The 22,766-nt window shown below is 34.7% G+C and overlaps 5 protein-coding genes across 7 annotated transcripts in view; 1 reads left to right on the top strand and 4 right to left on the bottom strand.

Annotated features, from left to right (window-relative positions):
• LOC123681248 (nuclear receptor-binding protein homolog) overlaps positions 1 to 12,455 on the bottom strand; it is a 77,109-nt gene extending 64,654 nt beyond the window's left edge. For both annotated transcript variants that reach the window (XM_045619531.1, XM_045619532.1), the window contains exon 1: positions 11,816 to 12,455. In XM_045619531.1, the coding sequence (XP_045475487.1) occupies positions 11,816 to 11,944 (129 nt within the window). In that variant the 5' untranslated portion in view covers positions 11,945 to 12,455. The remainder of the gene's footprint in view (positions 1 to 11,815) is intronic.
• A 222-nt stretch (positions 12,456 to 12,677) lies between these two features.
• LOC123681253 (protein Abitram) lies at positions 12,678 to 13,435 on the top strand. Its single transcript, XM_045619537.1, has one exon. The coding sequence runs from the start codon at positions 12,772 to 12,774 to the stop codon at positions 13,342 to 13,344; it is 573 nt and encodes a 190-aa protein (XP_045475493.1). The 5' UTR covers positions 12,678 to 12,771; the 3' UTR covers positions 13,345 to 13,435.
• On the bottom strand, positions 13,337 to 15,102 carry LOC123681252 (charged multivesicular body protein 3). Of its 2 annotated transcripts, none has more exons than XM_045619536.1 (6): positions 15,084 to 15,102; positions 14,842 to 14,969; positions 14,720 to 14,780; positions 14,483 to 14,662; positions 14,202 to 14,419; positions 13,337 to 14,145 (listed from the first exon to the last, which is right to left on the bottom strand). In XM_045619536.1, exons 2-6 carry the CDS (start codon positions 14,884 to 14,886, stop codon positions 13,981 to 13,983), a joined length of 669 nt encoding a protein of 222 aa, XP_045475492.1. In that variant the 5' UTR covers positions 14,887 to 14,969; positions 15,084 to 15,102; the 3' UTR covers positions 13,337 to 13,980. The 2 variants fall into 2 exon arrangements, with proteins under 2 accessions (XP_045475492.1, XP_045475491.1); XM_045619535.1 differs by having other exon boundaries at positions 14,842 to 14,980; positions 15,084 to 15,101.
• Positions 15,103 to 15,516: 414 nt separating this feature from the next.
• Positions 15,517 to 18,014, bottom strand: LOC123681249 (A-kinase anchor protein 10, mitochondrial). Its single transcript, XM_045619533.1, has 3 exons — positions 17,775 to 18,014; positions 17,581 to 17,712; positions 15,517 to 17,488 (listed from the first exon to the last, which is right to left on the bottom strand). Exons 1-3 carry the CDS (start codon positions 17,797 to 17,799, stop codon positions 16,020 to 16,022), a joined length of 1,626 nt encoding a protein of 541 aa, XP_045475489.1. The 5' UTR covers positions 17,800 to 18,014; the 3' UTR covers positions 15,517 to 16,019.
• Positions 18,015 to 18,136: 122 nt separating this feature from the next.
• LOC123680943 lies at positions 18,137 to 22,203 on the bottom strand. Its single transcript, XM_045619067.1, has 3 exons — positions 21,496 to 22,203; positions 19,960 to 20,550; positions 18,137 to 19,162 (listed from the first exon to the last, which is right to left on the bottom strand). Exons 1-3 carry the CDS (start codon positions 21,787 to 21,789, stop codon positions 18,305 to 18,307), a joined length of 1,743 nt encoding a protein of 580 aa, XP_045475023.1. The 5' UTR covers positions 21,790 to 22,203; the 3' UTR covers positions 18,137 to 18,304.
• Between the last annotated feature and the right edge of the window lie 563 nt (positions 22,204 to 22,766).

The raw sequence follows: 22,766 nt of genomic DNA, 5'->3' as shown, positions 1-22,766 counted from the left end.
AACCCGCTCGACTAATGCAATTTATTATAACGAACGAAATAATTTAACCTGTACGCCTCAATGCGGATGAAAATATTTATGATAATGCGCGGACGACGCCGCGGGCTCTGATAATGAGTATGTGCTCGCTTCTTGTTGCGCTCCCCGATCCAGTTATCCGGCGAGGATGTGCCGCCCTTGACCTCGCAGGTTCGAACCTGCCGAGCGATTTTCTTGCAATTCGGAGGATCTTAATATCAGGAGGGTTTTTGAGATACCAACACTTTTCAGAATGAGTACCTACCTAAAGCAATATACATTCCTATGATTTACTGTCCTTTTCTATAACATGCAAGAATTCAAAATACATTCTTACGTCTTTATTTTCAATTTTATAAAAAAACAGATTGTCAGCCTTCGAAAATACTTCTCGTATAATATTTTTATATGAAAATAAATAAAAAAAGGAATGTTGTTTCGGAAAATTATATCATGCATGTATGTAACGGATGTTTTTTTTTTTCGAGGTATATAACTTTAAGTTGGCATTACTGTTCAACATGGCGACCGATTTAACAGCTGTCAAGTCATTTATTCTCAATTTGATTGGGCAATTCATCATGAATAGACTCACGCCTGAACAACGCTTGCAAATAGTGCAATTTTATTTCGAAAATAATGGTTCTGTGCGGAATACGTATCGCGCACTACGTCCATTTCATTTAGTTTAGCGATGGAGCGCACTTCTGGTTGAATGGCTACGTCAACAAACAAAACTGCCGCATTCGGAGTGAAGCTAATCCTTTAGTGTATGTCGAAACACCGTTACATCCAGAAAAACTGACTGTTTGGTGCGCTTTATGGGCTGGTGGAATCATTGGTCCGTACTTCTTCAAAAACGATGATGGCCAGAACCTTACAGTCAATGGTGATCGGTATAGAGCCATGATTACTAACTTTTTCATTCCTGAATTGAACAACCATGATGTCCAGGAGCTGTGGTTCCAACAAAACGGCGCAACATTTCACACAGCTCGTGCCACAATCGATTTATTGAAAGACACGTTTGGTGACCGCCTAATTTCACGTTTTATACCTGTGAATTGGCCTCCAAGATCTTGTGATTCAACACCGCTAGACTTCTTTCTGTGGGGCTATGTAAAGTCATCGGTCTATGCGTATAAGCCACAAACCCTTGACCATTTGGAAGACAACATTCGCCGTGTTATTGCCGATATACGGCCACAAATGTTGGAAAAAGTCATCGAAAATTGGACTACATCCGAGCCAGCCGTGGCGGTCATATGCCAGAAATCATATTTAAAATGTAATGCCACAAGATTATCTTGCGGATAAATAAAATTCATTTCAATCGAATAATCCATCGTTGTTTTATTGCAATTTAAAATTCTATAGCTCTAAAAAAACACCCTTTAGTTCTAACCCTGTATATCAACACGAGTTTTCCACGATTCTTGTCAAAACCTATCGCACAGAGGTCGCTGTCGAATCCGCTATCGAACATTTCACCTTCTGCGATTCGGAATCGAACGAAACGATGATTAATTCTGCCTAGACGAAAAAAATGAACAGGAAAAAAAAATCGAGGAATTATCGTAGAGACCTTCGACGAGCGTATCACTAGCTATTACTTTTCGTGACTATCGGCACGATGATGAATCGTCGACACTCTGGATTATTGGCTTTTAATTGCGCAGAGGAAAAACCTCGCGCTAACTAGATTGAAATTAGTTCCGAGTCCGGCGGGAAGGTTGGCTAGTCCCAATAGGTGGGCGTACCTAGCCTGATAAACGATCGAAATGCGTTCTATTCGAACCTATTAAACTGACTGTGCAATCGAGTAATTGGCCATTTTCGGGAAATTGGGTTTTATTACCTAGTTTTTCATTTCTTCCTATTTTCGTTTCATATTGAGTTGACTAACTGGGAAGGCAGCAGATCTAAGTACTCCAATGATCTACACACCTATCACTAAAGTTCAAAGATACAGGGCGATTCACCGGGATGGTCCATTAGACGTTTATGCAAAACTAATCATGATTTTGAGCTGGAAATTTGCAAATTGGGGTTTGAGACGATGATCTTCCTCTCTGAAATATTTTCAGTTATCTACAAATTCCGGATATACCGAAAAATGTCAAACGAAAAATGTAAAACGTATCCGTTGAAATCTCAGAGTAATAAACATAGATAGAAAGAGCATATGTCATTTTCAGTGAGCAAATTTTGTCCCCAACATGAACTTTCAAATTTGACATGATGCGCGCGGAAATGAAATCATATCAGTGATACGATATTTCACTTAATTCGCGAGTTTCTCCACAAAGAACGAACTTCTTATGTCCCATAATGAATCAATGTTTCATATTAACTCAAAATATATTGAAATAAATACCTAAATATAGAGAAATTTAGCAAACAAACTTCAAGCGCGCCAGACGATGTGAAACAACGGATGACACTAGGAGAACAATAGTTTCCAAACCTTGGATTTCAGCAGGTAGATACAGAAAATAATAAATATTCTGCTTATAATAAATTCGACAATTAGGACAAGTATAGGATTCCAAATATTCAAATTTGCATATTTAAACGGGAATCACTCAAATAAATATATTTCATTCAATATAATATACATTCATAACGATATAGTAAAATTGTGGATATGAAAATATATCACAATCCGACAACGTAATCTAACCATGTTGGGGACATGTAAAAATTGCGAATACTCCCTCTATCTATATTTATTACTCTATGGTTGAAATTTATTTGGTGACAATTAGAACTCAGCCACCTTCAGGACGTCGAACAAACGTAGCTTTTTCTAATCATCCGGGCGATCTCTAATAGCCAACCTTGCAGATTTAACGTCGCGTCATCGTTTTCGTTTGTTCTGTCGAGAGATAAAAGAAAACATAAACATTTTTATTAAGTCCGATAATTACATCGTAGTTGCCGCGTTCGCATTACCTACACACACGAGACAATGCAAACAAACGAAACGCAAACGTTCCAAAATATGACGTGATCAAACAGTGGATTTAGGAGACGGAAAATCGTATCGTACATGACTCTGGCCAAGGTTAAGATGAGCAACGATAAATTGCATCCAAGGTTTTCGCGTTTATTAAATATTTGAAATTTGGCCGGCGGACCTTCGAGTTACTTCTTCAAATAGTTTTTTTTAATGTTCACTTGAGGGCCGAGGAGATGTTTCGGCAATATCAATAGCATGTAAACATTACTATAATTCCATTCCAATGGTTTTCATAATTACATTTGCATTTTTGAACGAATTTACGCAATGTTTATTTCAGTTGAAATTAAACTTGTACATTAAATTTTGCCACAGATTCTAAACACATTGTTTCATTAACTATTTTTCCGGATTCGAGTCAGGCTGTTGACAAATTTTTTTTTATGTAACTCAACATAGGGATTCATCAAGCCAAGTAGCTTGACATTTTAAGCAACCACTTGATTTAAAAATCAAGCTCATGAAAAATTACATTCTTGAGCTTGACTTGACTTCAGATATTTATTGCTTGACTTGATATCAAGATTCTTGATATTACTTGAGCTTGATATGCACGCGTCGAACGGCTATATTTTTGCAAACTCATGCACGCTTAGACTAAATAAGGGGATTCTTCGAGCGCCGAGAGACTGAAGCATTCGCCAGAGTGACTTTTTTAATAGTTTTCTCACATTTCTATTAAATCTATTGGTAAATTTTGATAGTTTCAGAAATATCTTTCCAAACTTGGCCAAAATGGTCCAGGATTTTTTATGAACGCCAGCATCTTCAGCTCCTGTTGAAAGAGAATTTTCCAGAGCTGGTATTACAGTTACAAAAACCCGCGATAGATTAGGCGACAAATCTATAGGATGTCTCATGTGTCTTAGATCCTGGATGGAAAATTATGAATCTAACAAAGCCTGAAGGTTTCTCAATATTGAGAAACTTAATTTTTTTATTATTTTTCATTTTGTTATGATTTATAGTGATTTGATTTGTTGATTTCAAAAAAGTTGATATTGTCGGTTCTTTTATACATAAAAGTGTTTTTTGCAAGGTTCCTTCTCATTTCATCATATTTTTATTGATGTGACACAATAAAACTGCTAAAAATCAAGTGGCTTAGTATGATTCAAGTACTTGATAAATGAATACTTGACTTGAGATTGAAAAACTACTACTTAACTTGAAATCAAGTCAAGCTCAAGCCAAGTAGCTTAAAAAGCAAGCCAAGCCGTAAATCTCTACTTCAACATGATCATTCAGAATGAAATAAATTTTAATGCGAAGTTTTCAACAACTCTCACCTAGGAAGTACAAGTATTGCTTCAAAAACATATAGATATATTATATCGATATATGAAATAAATGTCCTACTGACATTACAAAATAACAAATGCTAAACAATTCCATGACATTAATAATTATCGGCGTGAAGACACTGGAAATTCTGATGTGATTGTAAGAACCGATTGTCGATTGTATTCTTCCACGATTCATCATGATTAATGAAGTTCAATTATATTCGCAAGTACGTGTTAAATATATGTAGGGCAGATGTCACTTGTCCTGTTGGGTCATAAGGGTAACGTAAGCCTGAATCTTAGAAACCATAGAATTAAAGGTTATGTTGGAGAATGTGCAGGTTTTATTTCAACATCGATTTCATTAGTTAATATGTCGATTCAGAGATTTATGCATAAATGTATCCAAGCTAGGCACGCTGACAGCTGAATCGCCGATAATTCAACTAATTCTGATTTGTACATCTACCCCCGCTTCAAAGATCAGTGTAACCAACCAACAAAAAAAAACGATATGAATGAGCTGCGGTGTTCTCGAGGGCCATCAGCGATCCAGAAATACCCCGTACGGTCCTGTGAGTCATGCCGCTCTTGTCCCGTCAGGAATTCGGCTAGAACGGCACTTTGGAAAAAATGCCGGCGCCTATAGTTCCGAAATAGCGCGTCGTCCACTATTTTAGAAACGCCGCCGCGACGCTCGCCAAATCGCGCCTGGCGTCGTCGTCGTCGTAACGGTGGTCCTTTTTGCCGTGACCGGGGTTCCGTAACTGAATCGAACAATTCATTGTACGATTTTTTTTAAAGTCTGAAGCCAATTTTGTTAATCGAAATAATAAAAAAATATTATTATTTTGGAACAATTTGAAATAACAAAGTTCATTATTTTTCCTGAAAAAAGAAAAATCTGACAAAGTTGTAAATACCACCATTATATTGACCATTTCACAAGATTCTTGCACAACAAAATCTATAAAAATCTCAGAGTAATAAACATAGATAGAGGGAGCATATGTCATTTTCAGTAAGCAAATTTTGTCTCCAACATGAACTATCAAAATTGACATGAAGCGCGCGGAAATGAAAACATATCAGAGATACGATATTTCACTCAATTCGCGAGTTTCTCCACAAAGAACGCACTTCTTATGTCCCATAGTAAATCAGCGTTTCATATTAACTCAGAATATATTGAAATAAATACTTAAATATATCAGAAATTTAGAAAACAAACTTCAAGCGCGCCAAACGACGTGAAACAACGAATGACACTAGGAGAGCAAAAGTTGTCAAACCTTGGATTTCAGCAGGTAGATACAGAAAATAATAAATATTCTGCTTATTATAAATTCGACAATTAGGAAAAGTATCGAATTCCAAATATTCAAATCAGCATATTTAATCGGGAATCACTCAAATAAATATATTTCATTCAATAAAATTCACATTCATAACGATATAGTAAAATTGTGGATTTGAAAATAAATCACAATCCGACAACGTAATCCAACCATGTTGGGGACATGTAAAAATTACGTATACTCCCTCTATCAACGTTAATTACTCTATGATAAAAAATGATCCGAAGAATCTGTCATTTTCGGATGTACCTCCAATTCAGGAACATCCTCTATATCACTATTACATTATTACTAGACGACATACCGAGCCCGCATCAGAGGATTTTCATAACAATCATCCCATCGTCAATCTCGCCAGAGCAGATTTTCCGCCCAAACCATCTAACAGATAATTGACAACAACTCTTGTAAAAAAAAATAAAAAAAAAAAATCCGTCGTTTCGCGCGACCGAGAAATCCGGTGAGTCACGCGAGAACGTTCTCTCCGTCTGAGTCACGCATTCCGTCGCGTTCCGGCCTACCAGAACGCGTCATTTATTTAATAGAATTCCGCGGTAATGCAATTCCGATATACAATTAGCGAGCACTACGTGTTCCACTCTCCCCCGGCAAATTCGAAACGTAACGTCTGCTCGAAAAAAAAAAACCAATTACATAGACGCGGACCAGAACTCGATGTCGCCGCATCGATCGATGTCTATGACCGACCGGATATTTCGATGGTCGTCGCCGCGAGCACAGAGGCTGGCCGGGATATCGAAAGAGGTTAGATTTAGTAGAATTATAACAATCGTTTCGTTAGATGCTCAACTTTATGAATAACTGCATGTTTTATAATGGGAAAGATGTCCGTGTGGCTTTGAAAAGATTCATAATTCGAATATTACCAACAATAAAAGGTACCTATCTGATTAAATGGTTGCAAATGGTTACAACCAATTTCAGACGACAATAATTATTACGAGATTAAGCAATTTGTTGAATGAATTTTGTGTGCACTTACCTCGTGAGTTAAAAGAGATGGTGTCTGAGAATTCACCCCCTAATCTGGTGGCAGAAGCTGATTAGGTGGATAGGTGAAAGAAATGATTAACCTCTTCTGCACCGGCTTCGTGGTCATCACTTCGAGTATCACACAGTTCACTCGAAATTGCTTAATCAGTTTTTAACAGAAGAACAGGAATTGAAATTCATAAAGATGATAGATAAATTTTAAGTAAGCAATGAACTTAAGTTTGATAACTTTTCGAATAGATGAGCACAGTTCGACACTTGAGAAAATTATTAATTAATGGCGATGTTTGTTTACCGACCGGGATCATTCCGCGGCCGCAGGTGGCGCCATCAAACAACAAATTTTCTCCAGGAGCTACAGGGTACATTCACGACGTACCACTGATGATAATTCAAAAGCGGTGAGTTGTTTATTTGTTCGCCTAGAAGTTCACTTTCAGATTTTATCTTGTTTATCTCTAGTGATTGCACAACTTTCGTTTTTCAATATGTAAAATTTCAAAATTGTTATTGAAACAAGTTTTATACTTCCCATGGATATTAACAAAATGAGGAATACATTGTGTATTATTATTTCAAGTTCATCTTCAGACACTGAAAGTTCTACAGATGGTACAGAGTTTTGAATGAATTCTGGTACAAAGAAAAAGTCAAAAAGGGGTATGAAATTTAGTTAAAAAGGAGAAAACATGTTTGATCGTTACGCAAAATTTCTGTTCACTAATTTATAAATCTCAGTGGATTCTAAATAGTTGAGTCTTCTGCCTTTTGATTCCACATGTCTGATATTCATGTTGTCAATAGTGTGGAAAAGAGTGATCATTTTCAATGCAATGTGTTGCAAAGATAGAGAAGTGCTTATTTTTGATAAAATCCATACGATGTTCGTTGGAACTGGCTTTGAATGAACGTTCTGTCTATCTCACGTATTTTATATTGCAAGTTGAACATGTTTACTCATAAACTCATGATTTATTTGTGTTTGAGGTTGAATCTTTGGCATTGAATATTGATTATAACTACTCCGGCTCAAACAGTTCAATATTTCAAAATTATAGAACATTTTTAAGCCGTCAAAACACTTCAAAAGTTAGTCAATTCTCATTTGGAAAATCCTTCCAGTTTTTTCGAAATTACAAAGTTTCCACATACGTACCTACTGCAGGTGTATGTATCCTCATCATTTTAAGCAAATCTAATCTACAGGAGATTCAAATTCGTTTTAAGATTACAATTATTTTCTGAGAAATATCTAACGTACATTCCCATTCAAAATTTCCCATTTCCCGAACAGATTCAGTTCGTTTCCAAAACGTATGACGGTAAGTTCCCGTCATCAAGAAAACGTCTCTATCGATCGGTAATCCCATCTAGAGGAGAAAACGCTAGTATAAAACGTCCTTGGATATAATCCAAAGCGCCATGGAGTTTTTTTCTTTCGTATTTGGAAACGACTCGTCACTGCGGATATCCTGAACGATCATTGTCATGCTGTTGGATAATTTTGGGTTCATAGTAACGGTACGAACTCGTTTTGTCTTATTCGAGAGACAGAGGCTACTTTATGACACATTAATTAATAACGTTTTTAAGTTTGAACGGGCTCGATCATGCTTAAATATGACTTTGAGATAAACAGGGCGATCCTTTGGCGTCGGATAGAACAAATCTTTTCATGAAAAAAATTCCTATAAACATATATCTTAACAAGCGTCGTTTTCGAGGTACCGGGTGTTGAAGTTTGAAAAAAAAAGGTTTTTTTAATAATTCTAGTATTATTACATTCATTGTTTCAATTTTCAGGTATTGGAGTCTTGATGATGTAATGTTTCGAATTAGGTAAGTGACTCCTGCCAAAATTATCCAGTGGCGCAGATATAGGGGTGCGATAATCCTCCCCTCATTGAAAATCTACACCACTCTCTTTTTTTCGGAAACATTGTTTGATTTCTGAAATTTTCGATTATAATAGAAACGAAAATATAGAGCCTGAATTTTCATTCACAGCTCTCAATATGTTGAGGTACTCTTGAAGAAAGAAGTGTTATTTTGGATATAGTTCTTCAAGACTAAACATATCGAGAGCTTTGAATTTGAATTCATGCATTATTTTAGCTTTTATTATAATCGAGAATGAAAACTTCAAAATTGGACAATCAAATATTTATTCTCGTATTTATTGAACCACAGAAAACAAGGATATATTTTCCTAAGGGCAATTGCACCATTTGCCTAATCGTTGATTAAAAATTTGAACATTGATTATTTTCTGATTTCTCTTGCACCATCTGTCAAATGACGTTTAATGTGGCCTAATCACCGATTACACTAAACAGGAAAATTCGGACGTTTATTTTCTCGATTAGTTTTAAACAGGGTTTTGCGCATAGACCTAATATCAATTTGATATTAGGTCTATGGTTCTACGCAACTCAAAACGTCAAAACATATGACTTATTACATAACCATAAACATTATGTCTTTATGGACATAACCTGATGGTGTCACATTGTATGTTTCTGTGTTTGGTTTTGTGAGGAATTTCAAAATTGAAATATGGATTCTTATTCAGATCGTGAATTATCATTCAATGACAATTTATAATAATAATTTGTAATTTATTTTAACCTTGTCACCACAAGAACAGAGTACATTATACTAGAAAATTGAAATTCCTGATTTTTCTATGATCACCGTCGATATTTTGAAATGTTGCCAAACATATCTCATGTTTTTTTTTAATAATCATTATTTTTTTCTGGAAGAACGGTTTTTTCCCAATAACTTTCTATGCCTTTGATCGATAGTTTTTCCGATAACATATTCGGATACTATCATTGTGATGGGTCACTTTTAAATATTGCTCAAAGGATAAGTCACAAAATCCAGTGACCCGCTTACGTGAAACACCCTGTATCATTTTCGAGATAATCGAGGACAAGGCAAATACTATGCACAATTTTTCAAATTTTCCCATTGATGATAAATGAAAGTACAAAAATTAAGCTTTCAGATGGCATTTGATCGAACATTTCTAGGAATTCAACTAGCAAAGGATGATCCACCAATATTTTTCTATCGGCACTATACCTCCTAACAAACCCTTCGCTACATAAATACCCAAGAAAGAACGACCATAAAATAGAGTACCTAAATAAACCGTGATATAGTTCTCTGAAAGGATGCTAAAACCACCCAGTTAATTCTAACATCGACATGAGGGGAAAGAGACCGAGTAAAAGCGCATACAACCTAATAAAAAAATAAATCCTTTACGAGCGATGCGATCGCATTAACGTCTATCAAACTGCGCACATTTCTATCGGATCGTTCCTTAATTCCCGTTATAGAATCGCCTCATTGTTTACTTTCGATGATGGTCTATAAATACGGACACATAAAGTGGTATGCCTTTGTTTATAATAAATCGATTGGCATAACTCGCACAGACCCGTTTAATCTAACTCGAAAAGATAAACGCGCGCGTCTTGGACGAATTTTTGCCTAGCACAACATTTAACACGATACTAGGACGTCGACCTCCGGGATTCTGAGCGATAGAAAAAAATTCCGAAATCGGATTACAAGGTCCTTCAGTCAAAGTTCAACTCGTGATTGAACCAAAAATTTTTTAGACAAGATCAAAGGTTGGCAATAAAATTCATATTGATAACGAAGCTGGTGGAACTCAACATTGAGCTCAATTGAGGAAATCAGGTAATCATGAAATTCTCATAATTGAATCGAATTAACATGACATGGAAGAAGAATTTGACTTTGATCTGTGTTCTTGATTTTGACAGTTCGATCCGCGTCAATCGCAACATAGAACTAATCGATCTTATAAGATAAACGTCAATTTTCGCACTAAATAAAAAATCCCTCAATTCGAAATGACATAAAAAGGAAGAAGAATTCGACTCTCATCTATGTTCTTGATTTTGACAGTTTGCTCTTCCATCGCAACATAGAAATAATCGATCTACTTAATAAGATAAATGTCAATTATCGCACAATATAACGAAAAATCCCAAATCAAATGATTCGAAACGGGTTCCATCGAGAAAGCAGCAATTTCGGTTACGATGCCAATTCGTCCGACAAGGTCAAGGTTGAGAAAAGCACTTTCCAGCTCGTTTAGTGAGTCGGTGTGTCCTTCGAGAAAATCAATTAGCCGATATCCGCCTACACCGGATTCAAAGGCCGTTTTTTCGGACGATAAGCGAAGGCCGGTTTTGCCTTAAACAAAAGTCTATTTATAAGCAGAACATTTGGTTAATCGAGGCCGAAAATTGCCAGTTACACGGGGTAATAATGGATTTCAAGAATGATATATATTTCTATGAATTTCGCCTCTATGGTCAATTAGTATACGAAATGTCACCTTGGCAATAATAAAAACTTTAAAATATTGTCGATATGACAATAATATGATTATTATCTCAAGATAGGTATTATTAAATTTAATCCACTTTATTTTCAAAGTAAAAAAGAGAATTATAATCCCCTCTGAAGGCCCTAATGAGAAATGTTGAAGTATTTCGTCCTCAAGTGGTTAATAATCTACTCGTAAGATCAACAACTTGTTAATGAGATGTTGAACTAGACATTTAACCAAGAGACTAAAGGAAATGTTTCGGTATCCAAAAAATTGAAATAGAACCTATAAGTTTGTTTTTTCCTGTAGGGCATTTGATAATCGAAATACCTAGGTGGCTACGTACATACTGCTGATAAAAACCGGTTAAATATATTCAGAAGGTCATAGTTCTTATTTATTCTAAATATAAACCTCAAAGATATGCGAGTACAGCCACTACGGAGCAGTGACTGACTGTCAGTTTCAGTTGTATTCATTTGAACGTTAATTATCGCGAAAATTACAACTTCGATAAAAAACACTTTGGCAAGTTCGGTTTTGAGGAAGAAAATGAACTGGGGACGTGAAAAATCGATTTTATGACGTTAGAGGAGCATGCGGCCTAAAATGTTGCTAATGGGATCGGATCCCGATACGGCTTGGATATCGAAGTTAGGTTAGGTCGTAACAAATTGCAGATGTTGCAGAAATGTTGACAATATCGACTGATAAACGGGTGGATAAATGGGACACTTACCTCTTCTCTCCTTTTGAGCCATCTTCCACAAGGACTTTCCTCCAAAATTTCGCTTTCGTCCTCCGAATCCTCGCCACTTTCCCTTGGCGATTTATGCTCTTGATCGTTATTCATATGACTTCCCGACATTATGATTCAAACAAAATATACGATAGCACAATGTGTCCATTGAACAGGACAATACACCAAGAATTGTATTCCATTAGCGCATCTCCAAAACTGATTGAAAATTTAACCACAGTAGTATACTTTACACTTAACAACTAAAATCGAAAATAATTTTGTAGTAATACGATTCTTCACTAGTATGAGAATGAATATTCTACATTTCAGTTAGAATCCTGCTAGTAGATATCACTTACGGCACTAACGATCTGCTAAATAGTATCGAACCGAATAAATCACTTCGTGAACATAGTGTTTGAATTATTCCCTTAAATTCTCACTAAGGACGATACACAACAACTCTGCTGATGGTCTAAAATTTTACACTATTCATAACACAAGAAACGAAATAGTCCAACTCAATGATTATGTTAGTGTCAATGTTGTGAGCACATTCGTAATTCTAACTTTATGTAGTTATATTAAACTTGATAGCTACCGCCTGCCGCTGTCAGACAATCACTGGTTGTTTTGTTGATACACAGAGCATGCGTCTATGCAACGCAGATGCAGAACTATCTGACATATGTCATACTTCTTTTTCCTTACTAAAATAATCGGAGGAAAACTAATGCTGTCAATTAATCTTAAATGGAATTAATAATCAGTAAATCGATAATCCGTGCCACAGTTACGGTAAACAGAAATCGTAAAAACTATAGAATCGAAATACGAGCACAGAGTATTTCACATTTTACTAGACCATAGAAATATGATTAACCTCGAAATTTGAATATTCGAAATCATTTTATAGTCAGTAAAAGTGCTTTTATATATAATAATTTTTCAAAATGACTTCAAACGACAGACATATCCCAGAAATTTATGAAATAGAGGACATTGATAAGTGCATTGCTGAATATCCACCTTACTATGAAAGAAGTTTTACCAAACGTTACTGTCAAGAATTCAATAAGGATAGTAATTATTTGGACACCTGCATCAGTTTATACAGTAGTAAATTGTGCATGGTATTTTTAGCAGAAGGTCATTCAATTATAAAAGAAGACAAAAAAATTAAGCAGCTGCTCTTTCAAGTGGGAAAGGAAGATCGTTTAACAAATCTGACAAAAGGGAAATATAAAAAGAATGCCCAACGTTTACAAAGAGATTCAGTTATATGTTATATAGAAACAACAGATGGAGTAAAATATCCAATACATGCTGGGATAAAAGGACGATTAATTGACATCAATCCTCTGGTTGTTAAAAACCCAGATATATTAATAGAAAAACATAAGAGTACAGGCTATATCGCATTAATACATCCAGAAAACTTCAGAAGTGCACCAGAAGAAGTGTTGAGTGGACTGATTGCTAAAGATGAATATGAACAGGTTTTGAAAAATCGGCTTGTAAGCTGATTAATATTCTTTATTGATTTCAAGAAACAAATGTGAGAATACTTATTACAATGATTATTGTATTTATAAGAAAATATATATTTTATTTCAATTCTCTTGTATTTCTCTCTTGCATTTAGTATGAAATTTATTTCCAATCAAGCTCAATATGAAGCTAACAGTGTAATTTATAGATTATTTACACTATATTTTTTTTACAATAAATAGAGAACTATGCTACATTTTATGAATGTGTGTTTTATAGGCATTGTTATTACTGTACATTCTTTCATAAAATCGCAATTTTTGATTCATGATGATGTAGGAAACTTTCAAAATGTAAATTAGTAAAATTTTGAAGACAAATTAATGAATAGTTCTTCTCTTAACCCAGAAATAATCCACATAATTTAATGACTAAAACTTGTATTTCTGATAGTATCACAATCCATCTCTTTACGTAATGATGAAAATATTAATTTTTTTTAACTCCTTCAAGAAATATCATATCTAATTTCTCGTAACTTAGAACGAAAATAAGTTAATACAACAGCGGTTATTCCACTTATAAAATTGCCAATTGCTTAATGAATATTAGGTGCGCTGCTTAATTTTAAAAATACTATTATGAAAGCTCAATTTTTCTCAATGTGAAAACTATGTAGATTTCAAAGCAGCCAATCTACTCTCCATTTCGTCAACTTCCTTCTCTTCATCGCTCAATTCTACCGATGCTGGTACACTGACATTTGCTGCAGCACCTTCAGAAACAGGTGGAGCTGGAGCTTCTCCAAGTTTTCCTTCTGTCAACTCCCAGAGCACCTTGGCAATTCAACATTATATAAAATACATCCGAGAAAACCAAATAATAACAATACCTTATCAATTTCGGTCTGTGCTGCCTCTTCCATTGCTTCTGGATCTTCTTCCATATCTTCAAATGTTTCATCAAGCATTTCTTCGATAATTCCAGCTTTCATCATTTCTTTCGACATCTCTTGCATCGTATGCGCTACCTCAGGTACTCTTATCAATCTTTGCATAGCATTCATAACTTCCGTGGATTTAGCAAGGGAACCAGCCACTCTCAAAGTTGCTGAATAAGAATGTCAAGTGAATGTGTAAACTGCATCATGAAAGTGTAACAGAATAAACTCACCAAGTTGGTTTTTCATTTGAAGCATAACAGAATTTATGTGAGCTTTAGATGTATAAATTTTATTAATGGCTTTCCGAGACCTCAAAATTTCTCTTGCTAATATATGACATGTGTCCTTATCATTCTTTTTTGCTGCTTCCTTGAGAGATCGCTTAACTTTTTCTTCTTCCCTTTGTATTGCTACAAATAATAAAATTTGAAAATCAAATAACCCATAAAAGGGATTCTATAATTCACCCCTGATTTGTCTTTCCAATTGGTAGCCTTCTTTTCTCAACTTGTGATTCCACTGATTAACCTGAAGATGAAATTTCGCATATTAGAAATTAGAAGGAATATTTAGCAGAAAATTATAATACCATTTCCTTAGGATCACTTTCAGGACTTTTTCCAAATAAACCCATATTTAATTACCAATATATATGCACCGAAAAAACTGCCAAAATATAGGAGTGTCCTGTGGTTTATTATTCCAAATCTATTACTCCTGAGAAAATCCTTGAATAATATTTAATCATGTTTGTTATGACGTTTCGTGAGTGAAATGTCCAAGATAAAGCAACTTAACCTTAATTATTTTGAAATTAAAGAAGAACCGTACCTGCATTTGCAGTAGATCGATCATTTTACATGAAATTTGTGAATTGTATAATTAAAAAAAAATTTACTGATTTTTGGAAATTTCTCATATTGTTTTTGGCTCCATCTTTAAATAGGTATCGAAATCAAGAATTTCACTTTGTGATAGATTGATTTTCTAATTATCTGGTTAGATGCCCTGCCCATAGATGGCTCAACGAGTTTTATATCGTACACGTTTTAATTTCTTTCATAAACTAACTCGCAGTAAGCTCTGATTACTCCTTAGAATATTCATAATTAATAATAATATTCTATCTATATTCTAAGGATTACTCAGAAGCGTTAAAAAACGTACCGTTTCTAAAACAAGTTAGCTTTCCCTTATATTTTTGAGCCTTTCGCAAGATTTTCTCAATCAATTAAGGATATCATGTAGTTTCGAAAAAACACAGTAATGTCTCGAATTTTTATTTTTAGAAAGTAAAAATATATCATCTACAAAATTAAACTAACACTGAAATAAAACTTTTGTCAATATTTTCTGCTGTTAAGGGGATATATCATAATTAATACTGTTTAATTCAAAGCACCAGATTATGGAACATGTAGTAATGAAGAAATAATTCTGCTATTACTTTATATACAAAAAATATAAATTTCACTTTACAACTTCTATCATTTTTTTTTCCTGATATGTTACACTTATATACATAACACAACAAATAATTACACCTGGATTGAAGAAATATGAGCTTTGCATGACAAAACCATTACCATTAACTAAATACAAAGACGACTAATAATTCCATTTGATTAACATAGTTAGCGTTAAACATAGATCAATCAATTTGTATGCACACATTCTAAACGGTATACGAAGAGTTTAGTTGGTGGTTTTTTCAAAAAGACGTAAGAAAATGACTGTGTTAAATCTAGCCCGATATCGAACAGATAATCAATTATTGTTCAAAGTAACATTCGTTATATCCCTCACGATCATTTCCGCAACCTGCCACGCCATTTCTTCCTTCCTCTTCTGTTCTTCTTCTACACTAACAAACTTTCTAACTACATCCTTCAAATTGAACTGGCCTCTATCCGGTTCCGGTTCAAATTCAGTTTCGAACCTTCCCAAATCGCTAACGTGACCGCACAACAATTTACTTTTTCTCCTTTGCTTCCACAATGAGTCAGGATCGTACAATTCCCTTGTGTCAATCGTCATGTTCGGTGAGGCTTTGGTTTTTTTTTTAGTCACGTTATGGTTCATTTCCATGGCTAGAAACGTGCTAGAAGCGAAACTATGTTCACTGTCACCATCGGAAGGAGATCTTTTATGTTTTTGTATTGTCGTCGCATAACCGTTGGATTGCACCGTATTTATCAGTTCCGAGAGAAATTTATAGAACAGCTGAGATTCCAAAAAGGGTTGGATGAAGTATTTTTCCAGAATTCTTTCTACGATGGTGATTGGCAGATTGAAACTATCCAAGTTCACTCCATTCTCCCCGCATATTTTCTGTTCCAAAGAAAGCCTCACCTTATCTCCTAGCTTTAACGGACAAAGTGCTTGTAAAGAGAAATATTTATCGTACAAAACCACAGCATCATTTTGTGCCTCCAAAGGGTCAAAGAACTCGCCCTGATACTTCAGCTGCTGCTGGAAATTTATAGCAGCTATCCAGAATTCCAAGAGGTGCCTTTGATCTTCCTGTTCCAAATATTCCATGAAATAAAATAAGGCAGTTTCGTTATTTAAAATATCGTCGAGGACTGTATTTCCACTTGTCAGTACATCTATCTGATATTTACAATAAAAATCGCTCAATAGAAAAGAATCAAAGTACTCTTTCTCCATCATATTATATACATGACTTTGTACTTTTGAAAAACAATTATCTGAGATTAATTTCATTTTATCACAAATACTTTCTATCAAATCTTTTCTAACATCATCTCTACATTTTATATTGGAATCAGCTTCTTGTGCTATGTATTTCTTGAAAATTATGAGAGCATTTTTTGTCAACAATTCCGTATCTATAAGATCATTATTTTCTTTCGAATTCTTATAAGATTTCGGACTAATGCTAATATCACTGCTTTCTTTATCACAATTGTGGTTTGGATTTTTGCCTATATTTGAACCTCTACCTTCTGAAAACTCGCTAGAAACACTCGAAATAATTGAGTCAGAATCTGTGCTCACAGACAGACTGTCGTGTTCTGTTAAGCTGGATAAAGTAGGTGAAGATATTTTGGGTATATCAGCCTTGAAGGTCTCTATATCTAGCCAGCAAAGTATATAGGACTCTGATTCTCTTGATTCCATGAACTGTATAAAGTGGTTGAGGGCACTTTTATCCTGTAACACTTCTGGAAGTGTTCTCGCTATAGATGATTTTTTCAAATGAACATCGCTACCTGTGAAATGTCCAAAAATAACTAACTTTCAACTGATGAAGTTATTTTTAATGAGAATAAGTGAAACGAAAATATAAAATGTTTCACTTTACCTGAATCTAAAATTTCCTCCGATATTTGAACATATTCATAGTTTTCCCGCGACTTTGGAACTGTTTCGTAATATTGAAGGCTTTCATTGCAGTTTGTGTCTACTGCGTACGATCCAACCCGATTTTTCTGTCCTGTAAAACAAAAGCAAATTCCATCATTATCAGATCATCTTTCGGAATTTACAATTATTTACCAGACTTCTTCCAGAATTGTAACATTGCTCATATTTGTTCATGCGTTGTTTTTATTGTTTAAGGGTCGATACCAATTCATAATATTATTCAAACTGCAAACAGGAAGGGTCTGTTATGTATGCTTAGTGAATTTAATATCGAATTCCCACTATCCACAGGTATTTTTAACTGTAATTTCCCATAGGAAAAAACGTCAACAATATTCATAATCTGACACAGATGACATTGAGACGTCAATTGTCAAAGTTATTTAACTGGACACAATAAAGGCTGTATCAGACGAATATCTAATGGTGGTTTAAAACGTTGTTTGATTACATAATAAAAAGATTTTTAACAACTATCTTAATGAAAGGACATCTTGATAATATAATTTCTATAAAATATAAGTTTTATTGATCAAACCGAATTCATTTAATTCTATTAGGTAAATACACAGCACCAGTTGAACTTAAAAAAGCAAATATATAAAAATATTATCTTCATAAATGTATAAAAACAGGTTTTCTTATTTTATTGTAAAACATCTTCATTCCGCTCTAAATTTTTCATCTTCCTTGAACCATTGGGAGTAGGAAATCATCTTATCGCTCCAATAATTAGCAAGTTCCTCTATGGTTTCGCCTTCCCCTCCATATTCAGGAGGTAACAACTTTTTATCCACTACATTGGTAAGAGAAAAATTACTGTCATGGTGCACTTGAATCCGATCTCTCATCTTAGCCGTCATAAAACTTTTAACAATTTTCAAGAACACATTGATGTAAGCAGGAACGTTAATGAAGACTATCTGTTGAGGCCTACAGTAATAATTCTGCCATACAGAAACCATGTACTTCAATCGAGGTATAGACAATTCAGTAACAGTCATGAAGCTCACATTCGTCAAATCCACGATGGTGATGATTCCATAGATTTGAGCATACTCTTCTTCCAATGCGAGAATATCTAGCACCATAGATCCACTTTTCACTACGTCGTCCAAGGTGTAGACCGAAGGATCACGAATGGTAGGTCTGATGATAACTACAGGCCGATTTTCATGGTTGTTCTTCAATACGAAGAAGGTTCCCATCTTGATGAGTCCTTGAACTTCCCTGGAAAGAGGATCACGATTCCTGAATAGTAGCTTCCTGTCCCTCTTCATCAAATAAAAATTTTTAATCCTTTCCTTGGTTTTCTTCAAATCGTATTTACAACACCTGAGGAAGATTAGGAGATACTTATCCTCGTTTCGGATATGTAGGTTCGGGTTTTCTTCTGTCCATTTCTTCAGGTTATCCAGGGATTCCCGTATAAATTCTGCATCCTCTTCAGGTTCGCTGCTGGTTGTTCTTTGAATTCCCGAGGCCGAACTGAACATTTGTGTCGTAGGCATAACTAAACACTCTTACGTAGTTCTGTGCTCCTAACCACGAATTATCGAAGGTTAGACTAATCTGTTACTTTGTAGAAAGAATTATATAAAACTTTCGTATTATCAAATATCAGTCGCGAGTATTATATTCAATCAGCAATTTATGTTACTTATCTGCCCAATGAAAAATCCATTCTCAACTGATAATCTCAAGAAATGAAGCTCGTCTCGCGTTCATTTTTGTAGGGAATGAGAGCAAATATTTCAAATTCACTGATTGTGAAGGTGACAAAGATCATTTATTCCCTCCAGTTTGCTTTGTTCCTCTGTTCCTCTTCAAACCGAAGTTTGAGATAATAATGTTTTGTCCAATAGTTTTATTGTAATATGGATGTCAGCTGATAAGATAAAACAAAAACTGAGTATATCTTTATCGGGAAATTAGGTTGTGATTTAGTCCAGTGACGTAGTTGAACCGGGGGAAGGGAGTTTTAGTTTTTAACATAAAAATATGATGTTAGTAAACAGGGTTATCAAATATAAACATAAAAAATTTTTCATTTATTATCCAAATTTTACTATTAAATAACTGAATAGATTACAGGTAAACTATGTTTGCAGAGTATTAACATCTATTTGATTTCTAGGTAAGCATAAAAATATTCATTTCCAGTCTATAAAAATATAATGTACTGTGTCGAAACTGGTGAACTTGCATTATCTGCTTATTGGCATAAATGAAGTAAACAAATGACCATCTGTTCTTATTCTGTAATAATTAATCATTCAGGCTGAGTCATAGATCCAGATGAAATAATAATTCTCTAATTTGAAAACCAACTCTTGGTTTTCTTCTTAATCTCAATTCCTGCCTTGTACTTGGCATCCTGGACGAACCAGTCTGAATAGGAGATCAACTTTTCGCTCCAATACTCTCCTAACTCCTCCAAAGACTCTCCATCACCATCATAATCCCTTGGTAAGATCTCCTTGTTCATAAGTTCCGTAACTGCCGAATATCCATTGTGGCAAACGAAAGTCCTGCTCTTCAATTTCGGTGTCATGAAACTCTTGAAGATGTCCAAGACCACGTTCATGTACGACGGAGCATTCACGAATTGTATCCTCTGAGGCCTACAGTGGAAATTCTGCCATGAATTGACTATGTTTTTTATCCTAGTAGGTGTCATCTGTTTCGCGTGACCGAAACACAGATTGGTCATATCTATGATCCCTATAACGCCATAGATCTGAGCCAGTTCTTCTTCCATGACGGCCACGTCTATAACCATCAAGCCGGTTTTGATGACGTCGTCCATGTGATGGATGCTGGGGTTGTGAAAAGTTGGTCTGATCACCACTACGAGTTGGTTCTCGAAGGTCTTCTTCAAAGTCACGAAACTGCCCATCTTTAACATCTAGGAGAAGTCAAAGAGGATAATGAGAATTTGCGAAAGGGAAGAGTCTAATGAGGTGATAAATAACGACAGAGAAATTGCAATAGGTTTGTCTGAGATACAGAGTATTGATATTTGCACAAAAATCTTTTTTCTAATTCGCTTATATTCTGTGTCAATTTTTTCAGTCTTTTCGATTAAGAACTTGGAATATTCTATGTTCTATGAATAATAACGAAACAAATAAGCTCGAAATTAGTGAACATAAATATTCATAGAAGTAGGTATATTTACATCACAGACTCTTACTACACTATCATCTGCCTGAAAGTATCATAAAAAATTAATCTGCGTAGATCCTTAATCAGAAAATCTTTATTGAATTTTGGCTAATGTTCTGTGTCAAATGAATTCAAGAAATTCTATGTTTTAAGATGAGACGTCATTTTGACAACTAATCTCGATAATGGTAAACATAGAGATTCTAACGACAGAGAAATTGAGATACAGGGTGTGAAATTTAAGATAATTCGTCTTTTTCTAATTTAGCTACTTCTGTGTCCATATTTCTAGAGTTTTTCGATGAAGAACTTGGATTATTCTATGTTCCATGATTAAGAACGAGACAAATAACCTCGAAATTGGTAAACATAGATATTCATAGAAGTTTATATGCTTCATAGACTAAATAGAACTAATAAAAATGCATAATGAATCAATAATTAACGAAAAAGAAATTGAAAAAGCAGTGTCCCTAATCAGAAAGTCTTTTTTGAATTTTGGCTAATATTCTGTGTCAAATGAACTCAACTAAGAAATTCTATGTTCTAAGATGAGACGTCATTTTGACAACTAACCTCGAAAATGGTAAACATAGAGATTCGAAGAAGAAGATTTTCATCATAGACTAAATATCTTGGCTTAGTAGTCTGTGATATAAATAATTTAAAAAAAAAACTCGATCACCTCTTGGATCTCCTTCAGCCTGGGATCTCTGTTCTCGAACCATTCAGTTCTATCACGACGCATGACGTAAAAGTTGAACAGTTTAATCTTTGCCTTTTCGACGTCAAACTTTGTCCCTCTGAGGAATGGTAGTAGGTATTTTTCTTCTGTCCGTACATGTAGGTGAGGATTTTCCTCGGCCCATCTCTTCAGCTCGTCCAGACATCGTGTTCTGGTCGTATCCGTTTCTCCCAAAACTTCTCTAGCGTAACGTTGCACTTCCTCCGGCAGTTGACAGACATATCCTGAAGACATCACGTCAAGGATAAAACTTGTTTCAGACCGATCGAGACAAACATTCGAATGGATATATGCACTGCTGATCTAACGGAATCGTGATAAAGCCTGTGAGTGGGATAGTTCAAACTAAACTCAGTATACTCACGTACTGGACTTTGGATGACTTAGGAAACAATTAAATTAAAAGTCGTTGCAAGCGAACATCTATATACGTTTTGGATTTCAGATATCTTCAAAAGCTTATCTCTCCGAATAAAAAAACGGACATCGAAATGTTATTGTTCTGAAATCGAATGCACGCTTGAATTATTTTTATTCAGATAAAAAATCGACTTTATTTAAAGAGGTTTTGTACATCGCGAATAAACCTTTCGACAGGTTTTCATTTCACTTGTTCGTAGATTTTTTCATCAGTGGATGAGAACGAGAACACCTTTCACAAACTTCTGTGATCTATTCAAAAATACTCAAAAATATCTCCATAGAGATTATATATCTCTATGGTTAAATCTTTAATCTCTATGTTTACCCAGACAAATAGAGTACTCCATATCTCTGTGTTTACCCAATATAGGTACTCAATGAAATGGCAAAACGTTAAATTTGCATAGAATCTACGTATTTCAACATTTGAATGTCAGATTTTTTGTTTTATTACAGAATTTTATTGAAAGACAAAGTACATGAAATATTCCAATTCATTATGAAAGTCATAAATTGCAATAATAATAAACAAGTTGATCGTATAGCATAAATATCGACCTCATTTTGATGGGAAAAAGAAGATAAGATTGATAAGAAATTAATCTTTCGACGAAATGAACAGTACCTTTAATATGTAATTCAATTTGAAGTGAGATTTTTATTCAATTTTCTAGGACTATCGTTAATTAATGGTAATTAACCGTAAATTGGATAATTAACGATATATTTCCTGTGCAGACTCTTCAATACGAGGTCGACACAAAGCATACTTTTTTTATGAACCTTTA

The sequence above is a fragment of the Harmonia axyridis genome, chromosome 5, assembly GCF_914767665.1.
Source record: "Harmonia axyridis chromosome 5, icHarAxyr1.1, whole genome shotgun sequence".
Classification (NCBI taxonomy): domain Eukaryota; kingdom Metazoa; phylum Arthropoda; class Insecta; order Coleoptera; family Coccinellidae; genus Harmonia; species Harmonia axyridis.
The sequence above is the reverse complement of the archived record's forward strand: the minus strand, read 5'-3'. Positions and strand labels throughout refer to the sequence as shown.

Bases quoted from the DNA above. Each gene is read 5' to 3' on its own strand.
- LOC123680943 (XM_045619067.1), bottom strand. From the start codon at position 21,789: ATGTCTTCAGGATATGTCTGTCAACTGCCGGAGGAAGTGCAACGTTAC. The intron at 20,551-21,495 runs GTGATCGAGTTT...GACTTCTCCTAG, and splicing joins GGCTGAAGGAGATCCAAGAG to ATGTTAAAGATGGGCAGTTT. The intron at 19,163-19,959 runs TAGAGAATTATT...ACTACGTAAGAG, and splicing joins CCAAGAGTTGGTTTTCAAAT to TGTTTAGTTATGCCTACGAC.
- LOC123681249 (XM_045619533.1), bottom strand. From the start codon at position 17,799: ATGTTACAATTCTGGAAGAAGTCTG. The intron at 17,713-17,774 runs GTAAATAATTGT...TTTGTTTTACAG, and splicing joins ACAATTCTGGAAGAAGTCTG to GACAGAAAAATCGGGTTGGA. The intron at 17,489-17,580 runs GTAAAGTGAAAC...GACATTTCACAG, and splicing joins GGAGGAAATTTTAGATTCAG to GTAGCGATGTTCATTTGAAA.
- LOC123681253 (XM_045619537.1), top strand. From the start codon at position 12,772: ATGACTTCAAACGACAGACATATCCCAGAAATTTATGAAATAGAGGAC.
- LOC123681252 (XM_045619536.1), bottom strand. From the start codon at position 14,886: ATGGGTTTATTTGGAAAAAGTCCTGAAAGTGATCCTAAGGAAATG. The intron at 14,663-14,719 runs GTGAATTATAGA...TATTATTTGTAG, and splicing joins ATTGGAAAGACAAATCAGGG to CAATACAAAGGGAAGAAGAA. The intron at 14,146-14,201 runs GTATTGTTATTA...TGAATTGCCAAG, and splicing joins CACAGACCGAAATTGATAAG to GTGCTCTGGGAGTTGACAGA.